The following is a 20,335-nucleotide window of genomic DNA, read 5'->3' as shown; positions in this document are numbered from 1 at the left end:
TAACTTAAGCCTGCTGGCGACCAGCGGCTGGTCTGCCAATGATGCTCACCAGCCAATGATGCTCGGCGAGGAGCGTCTTGGACTTTTTCCAGCAGACACCGCCAGGTGAGCCGATGACTCAAAGGGAGGAAACTAAATGTTGCGCACGACCCCGCCCTGTCCCGTTGCTCCCGGGGGTGGGGGACGAGCTCCAGAGTCGGGCGGGTGACAACTTGTCAGAAGTGAAACCGGGAAGGCCCCGCCCCGCTGTGCTTCGCGGACCGCGGGGACTCAGCTTCGTCTTTCCGCGAGGTGTAGCGGGGCCAGCGGAGCGGGAGGCGGGACATACTCGCCGTTCGCTCTCCCATTGGCCAATCAGGTTCCGGGGGCGGACTCTGTGGAAACCCCATCCTGTGATTGGGCCGTAAGCTGAAGGCTTCGGAGCGCTAGTGCAAGTCTCTGCCTGCAAGGTGCGCGGGCCGTGGACTGGTCCAGCCGGACTCCCTGCGGCCCTTCCCACCCAGCTCGCGCCGGCTCCTCGCCAGCAGGTTTCCTTTGGGCCCCACCTTGAATCACTGGGGCTTGGAGAGCTTTCCCTTATTAGATCTGGGTTTTTAGTGGAGGCACTATGCCCCTGCCTCCGATCGTGCACACCTCGGCTGCGACCTGAGCCCTTGATGTGCTCGGTTCCCGCTTTCAGATCTGAGGTGCTGGGTGCCCCCTCGTGAAGCGCGTCTCTGAGGCCACTGTACTCAGACTTCAGTGGCTTCGTGGCCCCCGCCACATCGGAGCTTTGCGGCTTTCCCGCCCACAGCAACTGCTCACCTCTCGTCTCCTGACCTGCCTTTCTGCTGACCTGGTCTGAACGGGAGCGCTGTGGGGCTTCTCACCCGACCCAAAGGCACTTCTCCCTTCCAGGTCACCCAGGCAGACCCGAGGGAACTTTAGGCCCTAACTCAGTGTGCTAGGGTCAGGTTCTCTAACTCACTTCCGTTCCACCCCCAGTCCATGGTCAATAAACTGAAGAAGACAGGAGTGTCGCAGGGCAACTTTATTGAGAGGAAACATGGTCACACCCAGCAAACATGTGTTCCTTCTCATCCTCTCTCACACACAGTCGCACGCACACGCATAGATAGCCCTTTGCCTCAGTCCAGGTCCCAGCCACAGGGGTGGGAGCCTCCTCGATTCCTAGGATCTAGAAGCAACAGGTACGAGATGGAGGCATGGAGGAGTGGGGGGGGGGGGGGTGGGGGCAGGTTCGGGAGTGGTGTAAGGAAGTCGGGGTGCAGAGAGCAGGGGGTGGGCAGGGCTAGGAACACCCACCAGATAGCTGCATGAAGTGAGGGATCCCTAGCCCCTGGTGACCTCAGCCTGGCTGCACCCCTTCCAAGGAGGCTTTCAGGGTGTGGCAGAACATTCAGGGGGTGGGAAAGGGCCGGGTCCCACTCCGTATTAGTCCTCTCTGCTGACTGGGGACTGGAGAGCAAGGCAGGGCAGGGAGGGAACAGACGGCTTCAGCTCTGGGGCTCCTCCGGAGCTTCTCCACCCTCTTCCCCAGCATTGTCGGCTGTCCACAGCGTCAGGTTATCTCGCAGCAGTTGCATGATGAGGGTGCTGTCCTTGTAAGAGTCCTCATTGAGGGTGTGCAGGTCGGCCATGGCCTCGTCGAAGGTGGTCTTGGCCAGTGAGATGGCCTCCTCGGGGCTGTTGGCTATCTCGTAGTGGAAGACAGAAAAGTTCAGGGCCAGGCCCAGGCGTATGGGGTTGGTGGGCGGCATCTCCTTCTTGCTGATGTCCATGGCCTCTTGGTAGGCTGAGCGGGCAGAATCAATGATGCGCTTCTTGTCATCGCCAGTGGCCACCTCGGCCAGATAGCGGTAGTAGTCACCCTTCATCTTCAAGTAGAAGACGCGGCTTTCTGCCTCTCCGGCCTCTTTGATGAGGTGGGAGTCCAGCAGGCCCAGCACGGTGTCGCACACCCCGCGGAGCTCCGTCTCTACCTTCTCTCGGTACTCTTTCACCTCGGGGCCCTTCTCCTCCGACCCCTCCTCGTTGCTTTTCTGCTCGATGCTGGACAGGACTCTCCAGGCCGCTCTCTGGCCGCCCACCACATTCTTATAGGCCACGGAGAGCAGATTCCGCTCCTCGCAGGAGAGTTCCTCACCCTTCTCCACGGCACCCTTCATGAAGGCTGCCATGTCCTCATAGCGTTCGGCCTGCTCGGCCAACTTGGCCTTCTGGATCAGACTGGCTCTCTCCATGACTCCGAGGACAGACAGGCGGGCGAACTGGCTGCCGTGAGACCAATGCTGGATTCTGTGGGGCTCTTGCTCTCCGTCTGCCTTTTGGCTGGGGTGACAAGGCCTGGAGAAGGGTTGGGAGGGGCCTGGGCGGGCCTGGGCCTTGGGCCCTGCCTCCTCCTCTTCTCCCCACACCCTTTCCGGCTCTTCCTTAAAGGTAAAAGGGCTGGGATGTGCGGGGTGAGTCATCGGGATAGTCAGCGGGAGAAACCTGGCTGTGGCTCCCACCTGAACAGGCACCTTTCAGGCTCCAGACTGCCCCCTGCTGTTCAGAGCTGCATTGCAGGAGCGTTCTGGATTACCAAAGGAGATTGTCTTTCGGGGTAGGGTGTTCTAGGGGTGTCCTTCCAGGGGTAGAGATGACTTCAGCCACTAGGCTACGTTAGCCTCGGCAGAGCCTAGTGAGCTGGTGCAGAGGGCTGGGACGGGTCAGGTCACATGTAGGCAGGGCTATATGGTTTCCCAAGACTTTAGCACCCATGGTCTGATATAATCCCCTTGAAGGCTCTGTGGGACTGTAGAGGCAGAAGCATCAACTCTCAAGGGGAGAAACCGCTTAAGGTCACAAGCTGTTTCTTCTGACTTTTCCCACATTGAGGCCTCTGGCCCGGGAGCCATTATCTGGAATTGAGTGCCAGACTTCGCCCGAGTCGGCCCGAAGACAGTTCCATCCCTTGGCTCTCCTTCAAGGTCCCCTCTGAACACCAGAATGCGCAGGTGGCATTTCAGGTGCCACTTAATGAAGTGTTTAGCGAGCGGCCTCTGAAGCTCCGGTCTAGTCTTTGTAATTAGTCACCCCACAGGTTTGTTGGACACCTTCCCCATGACAGCACAATTTTCCCTTTTAAGTTGGTGGCCTGTTGACACTTGTCTGAGCCCTTCCTCGCTGGTTCTCCACATCAGGTCACCCGTTCTTGCAGGCTGCCTGCCGTCAGGTATCAGCAGGGCTCACAGAAGGCGGGGGGCATGGGGCGCAGCTCCTTGGCTGCCCCACTGTGACTCAGATTGCCTCGTCAGAGGCTGGGAAGCAGGTCACGGGGTGCTCAGTCCAGTTTGGTCCCCCAGGGGGGACGCTAGCAGCTGGGCAGGAAGACAGGGCTGAGGAGAAGGAGCCAGGAGTGACGCGTACCATTTTGTTTTATGGAGCAGTCATTCCAGCTCAGGGAGATCCACCCCCCTCGGCTCCCAGAGGTTCTAGTCCCTTCTTGATCGAGGCCCTGGTCTCCAGCCAGAGAGAAGCGTCCTCAGAGATGGAGACCACTTTTGTCCCCAACCTTCTGTCCCTGTTTGGTTGGGTCCTGTCTTCTAGCTTCTAAGAGTATGGGCACTGGGGTAGGGTTCCTGCTTATCTGCCCCAGCTACTCCCCCGACAGTTTAGATGTGACTCCAGAGTCCCTTCTAAGGAACCTTCTTCCTGGGACCCAGCCAACCGAATCCTTGAACCAGGACTACTAACTATAACATTGTCTTGCCTGTCTTCTCTGCTTCTCCGCCGCCCCCCCTGCTCCCCCCTCCTTGTGCCTGACCATGCACCTTGACTCTGGGAGGGAGGTATAGGCCAAAACTTTGAAGACACGGGCTGATGTGCTTATGTCGCAAGAGTAGGGGCTCTCCAGATCCTGGCTAATTCCGTGGGGTTCCCCTCCTGAGATCTGAGGGCTCAGAGCGCAGCCACAGGAAAGGAAGGAAGGAAACTACTCTGAAATATCAAGTTGGGGAAGGACCCAGCAGGGCACGCCCAGCGTCTCAGCACTCAGGTGGACTCAGACTGACAGAGGAGTTCCTGTTGGTGGCCAGCTTGGCTCTAAAGAGACAGGCTGCGCCCCTCAAACCCGGCCCCCAGAAAAAAAAAGGAGGTGGGAAATACAACTCGGTTGGTAGAGTTCCCGCCTAGCATGTATGGAGTTGGATCCCCAGTCCTGTATAGACTGGCAATACCTCTGTAATCCCAACACTCACGAGGCAGAAGCAGAGGGGAGGCTCTCTTTCCCTGAGTCTGTTCTCATTTGTAAGAGAGCTGAGATCACCTTTCTCTTTGGTTACCGGAGAAAAAACAGTCAAATACATAGGCAAGCCCTGATAAACAGCAAGTTCGAGGCTGGTCTGGTCCACATACGGAGTACTGCCATCTTGGTGTATGCGGTAGTGCTGGGGTTGTCCCCACGAGTCCCCAGAACTCTATCAGCTAAACCACATCACCAGCCCCCATCCCTGGTTATTTTTTTTTTCTTTTGTAGCTGGGTTCTATGGATGAGGAAAGGTCATGAACTGCCCATACCATGTGGCCCTGCCAGGTGTCCACGCCAGAGAAGGGGTCCTCTGCCCAGACTTCTTTCCAGACTGACAAATGGTACAATCTACACCAACTCCTCCCTTTCCATCTGGAACATCCCGCTCAGCCCTCAAGGGCTTTCCTTGGCACGAGTCATCTAGCCTGGGCTTCCCCAAGTCCTGGGGGCAACTTGGAGATCCCAGGACACTAGGAGCTTGGACCTTGGGGCCTGGCAAAATTCAAAGCCCACAAAGGGAGTGCTCTCTCACGCCTCTTAAGCCGGGGACCTGGTGGGTGGCTACAGTCGGGCCCTAGCAAGCCTCTCACTGCTCCTCACTGAAGTCGGGCTGCTTGACACTCCTGCTGGCTCTGGCCTGGAGATCTGACTCAGTTCCTGTGTCAGTCGTCTCCCTTTGCCTCCAGGCTTCTACTTCCCAAGTCCAGGAGCCCAGGCAGGCAGGAGGCAGCAGGTCCCGGCAGAGCGTGGACCTCTGCAGAGGCTGCCTGAGTCAGCAGGACAGATCAGGCTAAAGTCCTGGTGCTCGGCTCATCCTGGTGTTCACTGCCATCCTTTGCAGGAAGAGGGATTCTTATCAGAGTCTAGAAAGAATCTCCCACAACTGGCAAAACCTTTTCTAGTAATTTCCGAGGTGATTTTTTTGGCGTTGGAATGTTCAAATTCAACAGTTGACCAGAGAGAGGGCTTTGTGATTGGTCGTTAAGAGTTCAGCTCCGTAACCGAGAGCTGTGTACTGCCTTTGGGAAGGGTTAGCGGAGGATGCTCAGGTGGTTCCTGTTTGCCTCCTCTCCTTCTACACTACTGCTGTTGGAGTGAGCCCCCCTCTAAGCCAGTCTAGGGTAGGAGACAGTGTGGAATTTATAGAGACAGAACCGAATGAGGTCAGCATGTAGAACTGCATTCCAGCTGGGTCAGAAGAGGCCTTGGACAGGTCCCTTCCTGCCCCTGGGCTTAGGCCTCCCCACTGGTAACAGAAGGCTGGGCAGCCCCCTCCTGGGTATGGCATCTCCAAGTTTAGGGCTTCTCCAAAACCCCACCCTCTCCTGCTGGGGTCACACAGTTGTTGGCTCAGTGACTTTCCCTGAGTCTCTTCTCATTTGTAAGAGAGCTGAGATCACCTTTCTCTTTGGTTACCGGGAAAAAACAAATAATACATAGGCAAGCCCTGATAAACAGCAACAGCAATCCTGCCTGCCTAGGCTTTTTTTTTTTTTTTTAATGTATAATGTACTTTATGTGCACTGGTGTTTTGCCTGCATGTTATAGTTGTGTGAGGGTCAGATCTCCTGGAACTGGAGGTACAGACAGTTGTGAGCTGCCATATGGGTGCTAGGAATTGAACCTGGGTCCTCTTGAAGAGCAGTCAGTGTTTCTAAACACTGAGCCATCCCTCCAGCCCGGTTTTTTCTTCTAATTTATCTTTATTTATCTTGTGTTTGTGTGTGTGCACATGGTCCACAGTAAACACAGAGGAATTGGAAGACCTGAGCAATTGGTTGTCAGTTCACTTCTGTGGGTGTGCAGCCCAGGCTAGCCTTGTGCTTACTGTGTAGTTGAGGATGCTCTGAACTGATCCTCCCGCTGGGATTATAGACGTGTACCACCCCAGGGTACAGTGTCCATGTGGGAAAGCATCTAGGGAATGAGAGAAAGGACGCTCTATGGACCTTCCTTAGGTTGGGCTCAATTGGGGAATGTGAGCCTCAGACTGGAGTTTGACACCTCCCACCCCCTATTTTGGACTAGGCAAAGTTTTTCAAAGTTCAGCTAAGCCTTGAAGGTCTCTGGGGAGGAAAGGACTTCTGGAGAGAGAGAGCCAAGAGGTGCCTTTCCCCATGTCCCTCCGGGCCTGTCTCCAGAGCAGCGCTATCTGGCCAGGGTTGTGAGGGAGATAGTCATTCTCACACATCCGCAGCCGGCAGCACCCATGGCCCCAAAGGAAAGGGGTGAGACACACTCAAGGCTCCAGCAAGAAGAGAGGGCTCTTTATTTCTGTTAGAAAAGGTAGTGGACAGCAGGTGAGCGGCCTGTGCTGGGCACAGCTAGTCTTCCCAGGTCTGGCCCAGTTCCCTTTGGGTCCCTGGAAGAAGTGGAGCTGTGTAGCCAGCCCTTGGTGCCTGGGGCCAGGGATACACAGGCTCACACCTCGCATCCTCCTGGGGGGATGGGGGCGTGGGAACAGTGCTGAGCCGCTGTGCTCAGAACAGTCCCCAAACCTGTTCAGCAGCGTCGACACCCAGATAGCTCCTGAAGGAACCTGCTTGGCTTGCCTATGGCTCTGCTGACTGGGGGGAGGCTGTAAGGCAAGATTCCTGAAGAGTCTTGACACCTCACACATCTGGGGAAGGGGCATGAGGGGAGGAGGAGAGGGGGAAGATCGGCAGGGTTACAGTAGTGTGTATTGTGTTGAGGCTGCAGTATGGCTTTTTTATACTCTGGTCAGCAAGGAGTGGGGGCAGGGGCCAGGAGGTCAGCACCTGCCCGCTGTGGGGAGCTCTAGAGAGCACACAAGTAGGACAGGCTGGGGGGCAGACCCTGTAGGCACAGATGGTGGCAGACGGGCCACAGGTTAGGCAGGTGGAGGCGCAGGGTGCCTGGCTCCCCCCAGGCCACTCCTGGAGAGGCAGAGAGTGGCGGTCCTCAGGAGCTCCTTCAGCCCCCGCGCATACTGGATGATCCGCAGGATGGCAAAGGAGGAGAAGAGAAAGGGTTAGCGGACAGACAGATGGAAGAGGTAGCCTGCAGGGGCCCCGAGTGGGGTCAAAGGTACCATAGTACCTGTCTCTCCCCCAGAAAAGGGCCAAAGCTCAGGCAGCAGGCAACAGAGCAGGAGAGGAACAGCAGCAGGCGAGGGGGCATGCCGGGGGCACACAGCAGGATGCAGAGGTGCTAGTGACCTGAGGGCCCTGCACATCAGTCCACCAACAGCACTGGCCAGGCCTCTCAGGGCAGGTGTGCCACCTTCCCAGTCTCACCCTTCCTCTTCTGAAAGGACAGGTGCTCTGAGGGAGCCTCAATCCAAGGAGGGAGTGGCCAGGACTAAGAGCCTTCTGTTGGGGGGGATTCCTGAGGACCTGCCACCACCAGCACACACACCACACCGCACACCAGACAGAGATGGATGGATGGACTTGGTGAAGTCGGTAGGCATGCATTGATGAGATGGTGTGTGGAGTGTGGGCAGGGCTGGCTGACAGGTGAGACAAGGTCTTACCAGCTAACCCTCTGCAGAGAGGCCTGTTAGCTCCCCTCAGGCTGTGCAGGAGATGGCAAAGTCCTGACAGGTGTCCTCCTGGAGGAGATACCAGAGAGGTCGGCCTATGTTATCATCTGCCTGGCCGTTCTGGCTACCTAGGAGGTTTGGGTTGGGGCAGGGATAAGAAGTTCCAACTTGGACCTACTGTCCCAAACATGTCTTTAGCGGAGCAATCACTGGGGATCGGGGTGCAAAGTTAGCAGGAAAGAGCTCAGGAAGTACCAATTCCTGAGCCACAAGAAGGCAGACATGGTGAAGGCGGGTTAGCCACAGTCCCTCTGCTGCAGAGTTCCCGCTATCACTGGCTGCCGGCCTCCCATTTCCCAGGGAAGAATCCAGAGCTATGCTACAAACCAGAAACTCGGCAAAATAAAAGGCAACAAAAACCAAACCAAAGCAAATCAGCTCCTAAAAATGAAGTTTTATTACAAGCAGGAACAAATGAATACTGGCTTAGATAAAAGGCAGGTTAGGGAGCCTCCTCCAGCCCCTCATCTACCTCCCAGAGCCACTGTAGGATGGCCTAGGACTCTGAAGCTTTTCTCCCAGCTAAGATACTCCCCGGCTCTGTCTGGGACCCACTAGCCTTAGGAGCAAGGCAGAGAAGTTGGAGTGACTTCCTATGCTATGATCCAAGGGCTTCAGCCCACTTGAAGGGCCAAAGTGGGGGTCCTAAAAGAACAAGTCTCTATTTTAATTAGAAACTACAGATCCCAGCAGCAGGACGATGTGCTATGAGGGTCCTGGCCAACCAATAAGCCTCCTGGCCTATTCTGCTTCTTCCTTCATCCCAAATTAGCAGAAATGTGTTGTCTCCGACTCTCTAGCATGGGGGGGGGCATATACAGAGCAGAGAGCCAAGGGGGGGGTGTGGCTTGCAGAATGGCAGCTGCTCCCCGCTCCCCAGCCCAGTCACCCCACCCACCACACCTAGCCTCAGCCTGTTGGGGCAGGTTACAGCTGGGAGCCTGACCTGGGGGCTGGGTGGCCGAGTCCCTAGCCACTGGTTGTCTGAAGGCTATGGCAGAAGGGAAGGGCAGGAGCTCAGGGGTCTCTTGTGATTAATGCACCATCTTCCGAAGCCCCTACATGTCAGGTTGCTTCTGAACACAGGGTGGGTAAGAGGGAGACGGAATAGCCCAGGGATATGGAAGTCAGCTGTATTTGTACACAGGCATGCGCGCACACACACACACACACACACACACACACTCTCTCTCTCTCACACACACATTCATAGCTAGATCTGCTGTAAAACATTTATTAAACCACCTAGCCTTCTGAAAACCCTTGACTTGGCACTACACATTAACTTCTTATTTTTAAAAAAAGGCCATGTAATTCGGGAGGCAGAGGCAGGCAGATCTCTGTGAGCTCGAGGCCAGCCTGGTCTACAAGAGCTAGTTCCAGGACAGGAACCAAAAGCTACGGAGAAACCCTGTCTTGAAAATCCCCCCCCCCAAAAAAAAGGCCATGTAAAAAAGAGGTCTATAAAAATGTGCAAAATACCCAGCATTAATAAACCCGTTTCAAGTATTGCCAGCATCACTAACCCACCCACCTCTAGCTCTGACTTGGAAGAGACTGGGGGGAGGGGTGGTGGCACAGGAAAGGATCCTTGAGAGTCTCCACGGGCTGGGGAAGGCAGGGTCCCCATTCCCATTCCTACTGTGCTGCCCAGGACTCTACAGGCGCTGAGGTTCTGGGGCCTGGACGGCTGGCTTGGCTTCCTATGACACAGGCTGCCTCCCACCTTCTGCCCATGCTCTCTACTGGTACCCCAGCTCTATCCTACTGGCCAATTCCATATACCCCCCCAAGACCACCAAAATAGCCTTGCACATCTCAAAGGGAATGTGGGAGCCGCAGACCAGGAGTCCAAGGGCAGGCGTTGGCCTGCCACTGTGCTTCAGGGCCAGCTGCTCAACAGTCCTGCTTCCAGACGCCCCGGCTCCCCAGGGTCCAAGCATGCCTCTGGCTGGGAGGCTGCCCACTCAGTTCACACCCTCACTCACACTGGGTCTCCCTGGGCACAGGCAGTGACCTGGCATGGTTTCCTTGGTGGCCTCCAGAGGCCATGGCTCTCCTTTCCTGCCACCGATCAGTTCAGGGACCTAGGGCCCAAACTGTGGGAACCTGGGTTTGAGGAGCAAGAGGGCACAGCTCTGTGGCAGTTCAGAGAACGCTGCGCAGGATGGGAAATAAATACGAAAAGACTTGAGTCTTTGGCAGCTCTGCTTCCCTCGGACGGTATGGGGAGGGTCCCAGCAGGCTTGGAGGGCGGGCAGCAGGTGGCAAGCACTGAGTCACATTCAGGGGTAGCCTCCTACCATGCTGGCATCTGGCTTGGCCCCACAGGCTGGCTCGTCACTTCTCATGGGTGAGGGCAACACAGCGTCAGACTGCACGAATCCCCGCCGGTCGATCAGGCTTCCAAAACATAAGGACAGGGCATGAGCCTCAGACAAGGCTCTAGGCACGTGACAACACAGACAATGTCTTCCCAGAAAAGACCCAGCCCTAGAAAAGCTGGGCAAATGGAAGCTGCTTTCCATTCAGTTGTTCAATGGGCGAAAGTGTTTGCCACCAAACCTGATGATGACTTGCGTTCAAGCCCAAGGACTCTTGACTTCCATATGCACACCACTGTAGGTGCATACACACACATACAAGTAAACACATTTAAAATAAGACCTTCTGTGCACCTGGCTTTTCCAGATAATTCATCCATTAGTTTGGTTTTGTTATTATTACTATTTTTAGGCATTGTCTCACTATGTAGCTCTAGCTCTATAGATTGCAGACTGTCCTAGAACTCATCATGTAGACCAGGCTGCTCTTGCTCAGAGATCTGCTTGTTTCTGTTAAGATTAAAAAGGCAAGTGCTCCTGGGTGGCAGTGCACACCAATAACCCCAGCATTAGGAAGGCAGAGGCAGGTGGATCTTGGGAGTTTGAGGTCTTGCCCTGGTCTACAGGGCAAGTTCCAGACAGCCAGGACTATACAGAGAAACTCTGTCTTAAAAAAAGGGGGGGGGGCGCATTCTGCCACCATGCCAGAATGTTTTTGTTTCTTGAGACAGGATCTCAAGTAGCCTTGCTACTTGAGGACGTAGCTGAGGATGACCTAGGACTCTGACCTGCCTCTATCTCCCAAGTTTATTCATTGTCATTAATTCAAGCGGACTCAGCTGTCTGGGTGCCAAGAAGCCAGGCTGCAAGTGAGAGAAAAGTAAGAAAGAACAGCTATTAGGAGTCACTGAGAGGCCTAGTGTCCTGTCTCCCTAGTGGGGCACATCTGTAAGGAAGGTCTTGCCCCCGCGGTGCCCATGGCTATTAACTCGGGTTCTGGAGCTCTGGTGCCCCCTGCTGTCAGCAGGGTTGAAGCACCAAGGTTCCTGAGGAAAGTGGTGGTGACCTCACCCTGTAGAAGAAAGACAGGTCACCTACTGTGGTCATGACAGTCACTGTGGTATCTCTGGGAAGTAGGGTTACACAGAATACCCAATGATCTTTACTATTTTGTACGTTCCTCCTTTGAAACAGTGTCACTGTGGATCCCAGGCTGGTCTTGAAGATGAAGCAATCCTCCTAACCTTAGTCTTCAAGTGTGAGGGTTACAGGCAGGTACAACCATGCCAGGTGGTACCTTTTTTTATTCTACACAGGAGCAAATGTGATTAAAACTAACAGCCGTCCTCAGAATTTCTCAGACATCCAGCAGAATAGAGGACAGCAAATGGAATCCATGTCTGTGCAGGGAGAAAGGCCTGCTAAGATCCAGACCCTCCACAACTCCCAGGAGGGGTCCACCTCCCTGTGACCTCTCTTACATGTCCTGGCTTACCTGGGAGGTAGGGGGCCACAGAGCACAGCACAGCAGTTGGTGACAATACTTTTATGGCTGTAAGGGTTGACAGAGGCCTCACCGCCCCTCCTGCTGGACCAAGATCCCTTGATCTGGAAAGAGAAGAAGCTGGGTAAGCGGCCTCCGTCTGTCCCCACTTCCTCTAGCAGTGCTGAGGATTATACATGCAAAGCATCAACCACTGGGCTCCTTCTGCACTTTCTAGAAATGGAACCCAGAGGCCAGCAAGAGTCCCACTTAGAAACCAGTTCTGGGGACTTCTGGGTGCAGCACCAGCGGAGACCAGAAGGCTCCAACTAGCACAGAGGACAAGCAAAAGGAAGTCTCCAGAGGAGGCTGTCTGGGTAGACATCTCTACCCTGGCTTCCCACCTGTGCTGGACAGCTTGACATCAACTCGATACAAGCTATCCTTATCTGAAAGAGGGAACCTTAATTAAGAAAATGCCTCCCTAAGATCTGCCTATAGGCAAACCTGTAGGACATTTTATTAATTAGTGATTGATGGGCGAGGGGCAGTCCACTGTGAATGGAGTCATCCCTGGACTAGTGGTCCTGGGTTCTGTAAGAAATCAGGCTGTTGGGTGGTGGTGGCACACGCCTTTAATCCCAGCACTTGGGAGACAGAGGCAGGCAGATCTTTGTGAATTCGAGGCCAGCCTGGTCTACAGAGCGAGTTCCAGGACAAGCTCCAAAAGCTACACAGAGAAACCCTGTCTCAAAAAATAAAGACGAAAAAATAAATAAATAAAAAGAAAGCAGGCGGCAGGCTGAGCAGGCCAGTAAGCAGCACCACTCCTTGGTGTCTGAATCAACTCCTGCCCCCAGGTTCCTTCCTGGTCTGAGTTCCTGTCCTGACTCCCTTTGATGATGGTGATGTGGAAATGTAAGCCAAATAAACCCTTTCCTCCCCAACTTGCTTTTGGTCTTGGTGTTTCATCTCAGCAACAGTGACGCTAACTAGGACACCAACTAACAGGGAGGGCAGGGTTGAGGGCACGAAGCAGGCGGAACCACTCTGACCCTGCCACTCAACTACATGACCCTGGACATCCTTTCTGCCTAGGGAAGCCCTGGGTTGACGCTATTGAGGGGCTCAGCAGGAAAGACCCATTTAATTGTCACCCAGAAGTTTCCACATTTGCTGGGCCAAGCACCCCTTTCTGTTTAAGTTCCAGGAAGATCCTGCAGAACCGGCACTCAGGAAACCCACTGGTGATGGGGTGGGCTGGGGCTAATGCCCTTTCTGCCCTTATCAATGTGTCCAGTTTTGCTTTCTCAAATGAGACTGTGAGAGGTTGTGGGATTTTTTTTTTCTTTCTTCTTTTTGGTTTGGTTTTTTGAGACAAGTTTCTCTGTGTCCTGGAACTCAGTTTGTAGACCAGGCCGGTCATATGTGTCCTGAGGTAGCCTCTAACTTCCTTTTTTTTAAAAAAAAAAAAAAAAAAAAAAAAGTTTATTTATTTATTATGTATACAATATTCTGTCTGTGTGTATGTCTGCAGGCCAGAAGAGGGCACCAGACCTAATTTCAGATGGTTGTGAGCTACCACGTGGATGCTGGGAATTGAACTTAGGACCTCTGGAAGAGCAGGCAGTGTTCTTAACCACTGAGCCATCTCTCCAGCCCCAGTCTCCAAATTTCTGTGTAGCCATGGATGACCTTGAATTCCTCATCTTCCTCTCTCCACCTTTCAAGTGCTGGGATAACACGCGTGTGCCACTGCTCCTGGAGGTGGCTTCCTTCTCATTCTTCCGTTTATTATGTATTCTATGTGTATGGGTGTCTTGCCTTTATGCATGTGTATCACATGTGTGCAGTGTTGGAGGAGGCCAGCAGAGGGCACCAGATTACCTAGGACTAGTACAACACGGTTACACACCTGGGTCCTCAGAAGAGTAGCCAGTGCTCTTAACCACCAAGCCTTCAGTCCCTCCTCCATTTCTGGATACTGAGATTGAAGGCAGGGCCTTGCCCATGCTACGTAAGTGTTCTTCCACTGAACTACATCCCTGTTCTCTTTTTACTTTTTGTCTCAGACAGACTGTCCATTCTCACCTTGAATTTTCAATCCCTGTCTTGGTCTCTAGAGCAGCTGGGATTACGGGCCTGTGCCAGCAGACTAACTAAGCTCCTTTTCTTTCTCTTCCCAACCCCCCTTTTATTTTGCCAAGTCAGTGTCTCCCCACACAGTCCAAACTGTCCTCAAACCAAACCACAGGCCCTCTTGCCCGGGTCTACAAAGTGCCAGGATTACAGGCCTGCCCACCATGTCTCGTCTGAAGTGGATCCGTTTTCTTTTGGATGGTGGGGCCTCTGATCAATGTTGCACAGCAACCCTGGAAACATAACAGTACGGTTTTCTTTTTCAGGGCTGGAGGACAGTGAGGGGAGGTCATGTCTGGACTGGGGACAGTGGGTGCTCAAATAATGCTGGCTGACAGTGGCTTACAAGTGAATAGCTGGGAGGGCAACGGGGCCACGCCGCCATTCTGTTCTAACAATGCCTCTCGGTGCACAGACTTCTGGAACCCCAGTCAGAACTGTGATGCCTACAGGTGCGGTGTGGCAAATGCAAAGTCAGGGTCGTGACTTTTGGGCATCAACCCTGGACTGGCCCTTCCCAGAATTATGACCAAAGGCCACATCTCTCAACCACGCCATGCACAGGAGTATGGATCCCAGTTCTGTCACAAGCAGGATGCAATGCATCAAGAGACACAGCCAGGCTCCCCAGCCCCCCAACTTTACTCACGTCTTCGTTAGTTGTTAGGTTGGAGGCGACGAGGTAAGTGTGGAACCCTGAGAGGCCCAGGATGGACCAGATGGAGAAGAAGCAGATGACCAACTCCAGCACAGTGGAACTGTCAAGGACACATGGGGGGAGGGTGGAGACCCTGGGAGCCTGTGCTCACGTTCTCGCCCACCCTTCCCTGGAGCTATATCCCCAGTGGCAGGTGTCCAGTCATCATTCTCGGCAGATCACCTCCTGCACCCCAGAAACAGGCGGGAGTCCTGAGGAGCAAGTCAGGATCTGGGCTAGGGATGGCATGGGGAATTCTTTTGTTTTGTTTTGTTTTATATTATTTTTGTTTTTCAAAACAGGGTTTCTCTGTAGCTTTGGTGGCTATCCTGGAACTTGATCTGTAGACCAGGCTGGCCTCGATCTCACAGAGATCATCCTGTCTCTGCCTCCCGAGTGCTGGGATTAAAGGTGTGCACCACCACCGCCCAGCTGGCACAGGGAATTGTAGCCATAGGATCTTGGCCATGACGTAGTCCATGGAGCTTGACCTCCTAAGGAACATGCAGGCTGGTGACATGACTCAGTGGGTAAAGGCACTTGTCACCAAACCTGATGACCTGAGTTTGAGTGTTAAGTTGTCCCCATCTCTATTTGTGTGCTGTGTGGCATGCTCCCACTGCCTCCAGGCAAGATAAAATAAACAAAGATTTAAGAAATTAAGAAATACACTCTTGGGCTTAGAGCGATGGTTTAGTAGTTGGATGCACTGACTGCTCTTCCAGAGGACCCAGGTTCAATTCCCAGCACCCACATGGCAGCTCCCAACTGTCTCTAACTCCTGACACCCTCACACAGACATGCATATAGGCAAAAATGATACACATAAAAAGAAAGAAAGAAAAGAAACCCACTCTTTGCCAGGCCTTTGTAAGCAGGGACAGTGTCCTGAGGTTGTGTGCGCAGCCCCTCCCAGTGACAACCCATTTAAAGTCAGCTCTAGTGCAGGTACTAACAGAGTAACTGGTAGAGTGGATTCCAGAGAACAAACACGGCCCCACTGTCCCACCCTGGAGACCCACCCCATGAAGAGGCCTCAATTCCCACCCAGGGTGACAACTGGCAAAAGATATCTTGCTGGTGTCTCTTTCAGAGTGGAGAGAAAGCTGCTTTCTTGAGAACCTAGGAAGGAAGAGACAGAGACACAGCTCAGGGGGTGATGACCACAGCCTGTTGCTAGGGCTGAGCTCACTGGCCAGTCCTCCTCCACCCCTTGTCGTCCCCCCACTCACGCAGAGTCAGGTGGGTGACCACGCAGGCGAAGATGAAGGCTGTCAGGAAGGAGAGGGAGAGGATGAACGCATAAAAGAAGCGGTAGTTCCGTCTCCCGACACAGTTGCCCACCCAGGGGCAGTGATGGTCAAACCGTTCTAGAAAGGGAAGGAGTCAGTGTGGGTCTCCAACCAGCAATGGTGGTAGCCCTCCCTCAGGCTGGCGCTCTCCCATCCCCTCACCCCTCAACACCAGCTGACTCCTGCCCTCCCGTGGACACACCCGACTTCTAGCCCTTGATCATCAGTTCCCACCCACTGCCTGACACACGCCCTGTCTATTCTTTTAGCTCCATAGTAACTCCTTCTGATGCCAACTACAAAGCCACTCCCTTAAAACGTCTCCTGTGACCTCAAACTAGGCAGAGGGCCCTGTCACCTGCTCTGTTAGCCCTCTTTTATACAGCTTTGCTCGTAGACCCTTGAGATCTCCAGGATCCCACAGAGTGCCTGCTTCAAAGTCTCACAGACCATGGCCTAATACTACCTACATGCCAACAGCTCGGGCCTGAGGCTCAGAGAGGGCTGGGCCGCTAGGTAACTCATGGAGAGCTGGCACCAGAGGCCAGGGCAAGGGACTGAGCTCATACCAGCATTAAGTCCCTGGGGGTGGGAGTCGCACCCAGGCTGGTGAGGAAAGTCCCTGTGGGAATCTGGGTCACATGCCCGTTGCAGGCCTTATGCCAAGGCTGGTGCCTTCTAAGGAGGTGGGTGGGGCAGACTGGCAGGGATGAATAACACCCCGAGTCACCCACTTCACTGTCTCCTGTCCCAGCTCCCCTCTTCAGGGAGTGCTGAGCTGGCAAGATGAAGTCACTGCTCTGGGAACTGTGCACTGTCACCATGGCTCAGCTCACTTGGGTGTCATACAGACTCTCCCTTATGAGACCCTCCCAAGGGGCCTTCATGGCTCTTCCCCAAGCTGTAGAGCTTCCGAGGAGCTGGGTGAGGGCACAAGCCAAGCAGAAGAAGGTGGGCAAGAGCCACCTTCCAGTTGTGGTCCAGGCTCTCCACCTCACTCCTCCAGATTCTCACCCTCCCTGCCTTCTTTCTCAATTAGATCATCCCCTGCCTTCAGTATTAACTGCTCCAGGCTTCTGGATCAGGGACCCACTGAGGAGTGGCCTGAAGCTGGGAGACAAGCTCAAGGTCTCTGTCTGCAGAATTACTTAGGGATTAGGGGGACAGGATATACCAACCCTGGGTCAAGAGATGTCACCGCTAGTCTGGGAAAGGCAGCCTTCTGGCTCACCCCTAAGTATTTCAGATGCTGCCTGTCTTGCCCCCACATGTGACTTCCTGGATCCAAAACTCAGTCTTTCGGGGTCCTTGAGGCCCCCACTCACCCACACAGTTGTCGCAGACACTGCAGTGCGAGGTCCTGGGTGGCCGGAACATCTTGCAGGTGAAGCAGTATTTCAGCTTCACCATCTGCCCGTTGATCATCACCTCCCGGGTCCGAGGGGGCGGTCGGTATGTGGAGCTGCCTGTGTTGTCTGAGGGTGGGAAGAGAGAAAACGGGGATGCCCAAATCGGCCATGGCCCTTGCCATTGGGGAGCCACGCCAGAGAGGATGTGGTCAGGAACTGAGAGTCGGGGACGACGCACCAATGCAGGGACAAATGTTAGGAACTGCTTACAGACCCACACTCACTCAGGCCTGGGACTGTGCTCGAATCTCACATAGCTGCACACACATCTGCTGGCCTTCACCCTGAAGCAAGGCCACCAGGGACAGAGCTCCTAGGAAGGTTTAGGAAGGTCGTGTGCATCTAAGTGAGTTTAGATCCAACTTTACTACATGAGGGCGGCACAGTTAAAGGAACAGATTAAACGCCCCAGAGAGGGAACTGGATGGACGTCTATAATCCACCGGCCTGACTGCTCACCAAAGTCAGTGTTACTTATAGAGAAGAGCTGGAGAGAGGGCTCTGTGGTTAAGAGTGCTTCCCGCTCTTCCAGAGGAACTGAGTTCTGTCCCCAGCACCCATGCCAGGTGGCTCATACCCACCTGTAATTCTGCTCTCTCTTGGCAGCCACACTTCCCTCCCCTCATACATAATTAAAAACAAAATATTAACAAATAAGTAAAAATGTAATCAAAACAATAACAACATTAACAGAATGTCAGAGCTGGGGTGGTGGCTGTGCCTGAAACTGGAAAAGTGCACTCAAGGGCAGCCTAGACTACAATGTTTCTTCCCCTCCTCTTTTTGTTTAGAAAAAGATGCTTACTGACCACACTGCAAGCAGGAGGTAACAAAGAAACACCTGTTGCATCAACCTTTTTCTTTTCTTGTTGTTTAATGGAAGGAATAACACGTTTACCCAAAGTCTGCAAACCCTACACGTTCTATTTGCTGAACTCACATCTCAGGGTCCAGATCAAAAGGGTATGTAGCCCGGCAGATGTGGTGGTGCACCCCTTTAATCCCAGCACTTGGGAGGAAGAGGCAGGCGGATCTCTGTGAGTTCAAGGCCACCCTGGTCGACAGAAAAAGTTCCAGGATGGTCAGGGCTACTGAAACCCTGTCTCAAATCAAAGAACCAAAAACAAAAAGGGTCTCACCATGTTTCCCTGGCTCCGGAATTCACTAGGTAGGCCAGTTTGCCCTTGAACTCACAGAGATCCTCTTGCATCCGCCTCCCAGGGTACTGGAGCCCAGTTACCTATTGTTCTGCTACGGATACTGAGTTCAAGTGTGTTCAGCCTGGGAACCCTTATCAACAGGCTCCTGGACACCGGGTCTGCCCCACAGTTTCCTGTTTGGCTGCTTACCTCCAGAGACTAGTGTCTGCATGCTTACCAATGCACTAAGCACTAGCCCAGGTGCCCGGCATGCCCGGTGAGGCACATGGATTCCAATCTCACAGTTCTAACCAACAAAGGGCCTCTTACCATAACCCTAACCACATGTGTTTAAAATGCGATCAAGCACCTTAAGATTTCCTCTTTAGAACAGGAAGCAGGAAAAGGCAGGGCTGGGGCCCAGGAGGCTGAGCCAACTGAACTCTAAGCCTTAGCTTTCTAATGAAAAATAGGAATAACAAGAACAGTAAATAAATTTTGGTTCTTTGTGAGACAGGATCATGTTGCCGGGCTGGCCTTGACTCACTATGTAGCTGAGGATGATCCTGATCGTTTTGCCTCTCACAGTTGGAATTACAGATAGGTAACTATCATATCTGGTTCTACGGGGTGCTGGGAACTGAATCCGGTTTTATGCATGCTGGGCAAGCACTCTACCAAGCGAAACATTCACTTTGCCCTGTTGTTTATCTCTTGAGACAGGATATTATTTCAGAGTTTAATCTGGTCTTGAACTCAGGCAGACACAGCTCCTTCTCCCCAACCACATAATTTAAAGACTTCTCTCAGCATCCCTACCTGCCTACAGCTAAGACTTGCTCAACACGTTAACAGACTTGCCTAGGACACAGAAAAGCCAGGATTTGAACCCAGGTTTCAAAACTTAGATTTGAGTCCTTTCATACAGTTCACAGCAGCACAGTGGAGCTGTAGCTCAAAGGTAGAGCGCTTTGCCCAGCACACCTGATCCCTGGGTTTAATCTCCAGTATCATCCCCAATATAATACATAAATAATAGAAATTACCCCGGATCGAGCTGGGCATGCCTGCAATCCTAATGCTTGGGAGGCAGAAGGAGGAGAATCACAAATTCCAGGCTACCCTCAGCTGTGACAAATTTGAGGCCAACATGGACTACATAAAACTCTGTCTTACAGCAGAGGCAGGCGAATCTGTGAGTTCGAGGCCAGCCTGGTCTCCAGAGGAAGTTCCAGGACAGGCTCCAAAGCTACAGAGAAATCTTGTCTTGAAAACAAAACAAAACAAAAACCCCTCTGTCTTAAAAATAAACAAAGGGAGTCCGGCGGGGGGCAGAGGTATGGTGGGGGCAGAGGTATGTGGGTCTCTGCCAGTTCAAGGCCAGCCTGGTAAACAGAGAAAAACCCTGCCTCAAACAATAATACTACTAATAATAAACAAATAAACAAAAGGCTGGAGAGAGTCCAGTGGTTAAAAGCACTTGCTGCTCCTGTAGAGTACCAGAACTCTGTTTCCAACACCAAAATGGTGGACATAACTATTCCTAAGTCCACTTCCAAAGGCTCCAACACCGCCTCTGGCCTCTGAGGGCACGCACACACATGGTGCGCGTAGGCATACATTTGGGCAAGACACTTATATACATTAAAAATCTAAAACATAGGGCTGGTAAAGAAAGTAAAGCTGCAGTTTGAGACTCCCCCTCCCCCGCTCCTCGTGAAACTCATCCCATAGCTGGCTGCACTGTCGTGAGGGGCTGTGGAGCCTCAAAGAGACGGGGCTTAGAAGGCAGCGTCAGGTCAAAGGGGCAGGTCTTTGAAGGTTATATTCCCAACCCTGGGTGCCTCTTCCTGCCATGATGGATGGGATTCCGAAACCCTGAGCAACTGTAGCAGGCATATATGCAGGCAGAACACTCTAAGATGAGCATTGGAGAAATGCTCAGCAGTTAAAAGTACTTATTGCTCTTGCAGAGGACCTAAATACAGTCCCAGTA

General features: G+C 53.3%; 2 protein-coding genes across 2 annotated transcripts in view; both read right to left on the bottom strand.

Annotated features, from left to right (window-relative positions):
* Positions 1-1,252: 1,252 nt before the first annotated feature.
* On the bottom strand, positions 1,253-2,869 carry Sfn (stratifin). The gene has a single exon (XM_005353095.2). It carries the CDS (start codon positions 2,469-2,471, stop codon positions 1,497-1,499), a length of 975 nt encoding a protein of 324 aa, XP_005353152.1. The 5' UTR covers positions 2,472-2,869; the 3' UTR covers positions 1,253-1,496.
* A 3,533-nt stretch (positions 2,870-6,402) lies between these two features.
* Zdhhc18 (zinc finger DHHC-type containing 18) overlaps positions 6,403-20,335 on the bottom strand; it is a 34,842-nt gene continuing 20,909 nt past the window's right edge. The window contains exons 4-10 of the mRNA XM_005353094.2: positions 17,117-17,266; positions 15,732-15,869; positions 15,573-15,621; positions 14,452-14,554; positions 11,676-11,788; positions 10,160-10,259; positions 6,403-7,241 (exon numbers count right to left, since the gene is read on the bottom strand). Coding sequence (XP_005353151.2) covers positions 7,143-7,241; positions 10,160-10,259; positions 11,676-11,788; positions 14,452-14,554; positions 15,573-15,621; positions 15,732-15,869; positions 17,117-17,266 — 752 coding nt within the window. The 3' untranslated portion in view covers positions 6,403-7,142. The remainder of the gene's footprint in view (positions 7,242-10,159; positions 10,260-11,675; positions 11,789-14,451; positions 14,555-15,572; positions 15,622-15,731; positions 15,870-17,116; positions 17,267-20,335) is intronic.

This window comes from Microtus ochrogaster, chromosome 10, assembly GCF_000317375.1.
Source record: "Microtus ochrogaster isolate Prairie Vole_2 chromosome 10, MicOch1.0, whole genome shotgun sequence".
Taxonomy (NCBI): Eukaryota; Metazoa; Chordata; class Mammalia; order Rodentia; family Cricetidae; genus Microtus; species Microtus ochrogaster.
The sequence above is the reverse complement of the archived record's forward strand: the minus strand, read 5'-3'. Positions and strand labels throughout refer to the sequence as shown.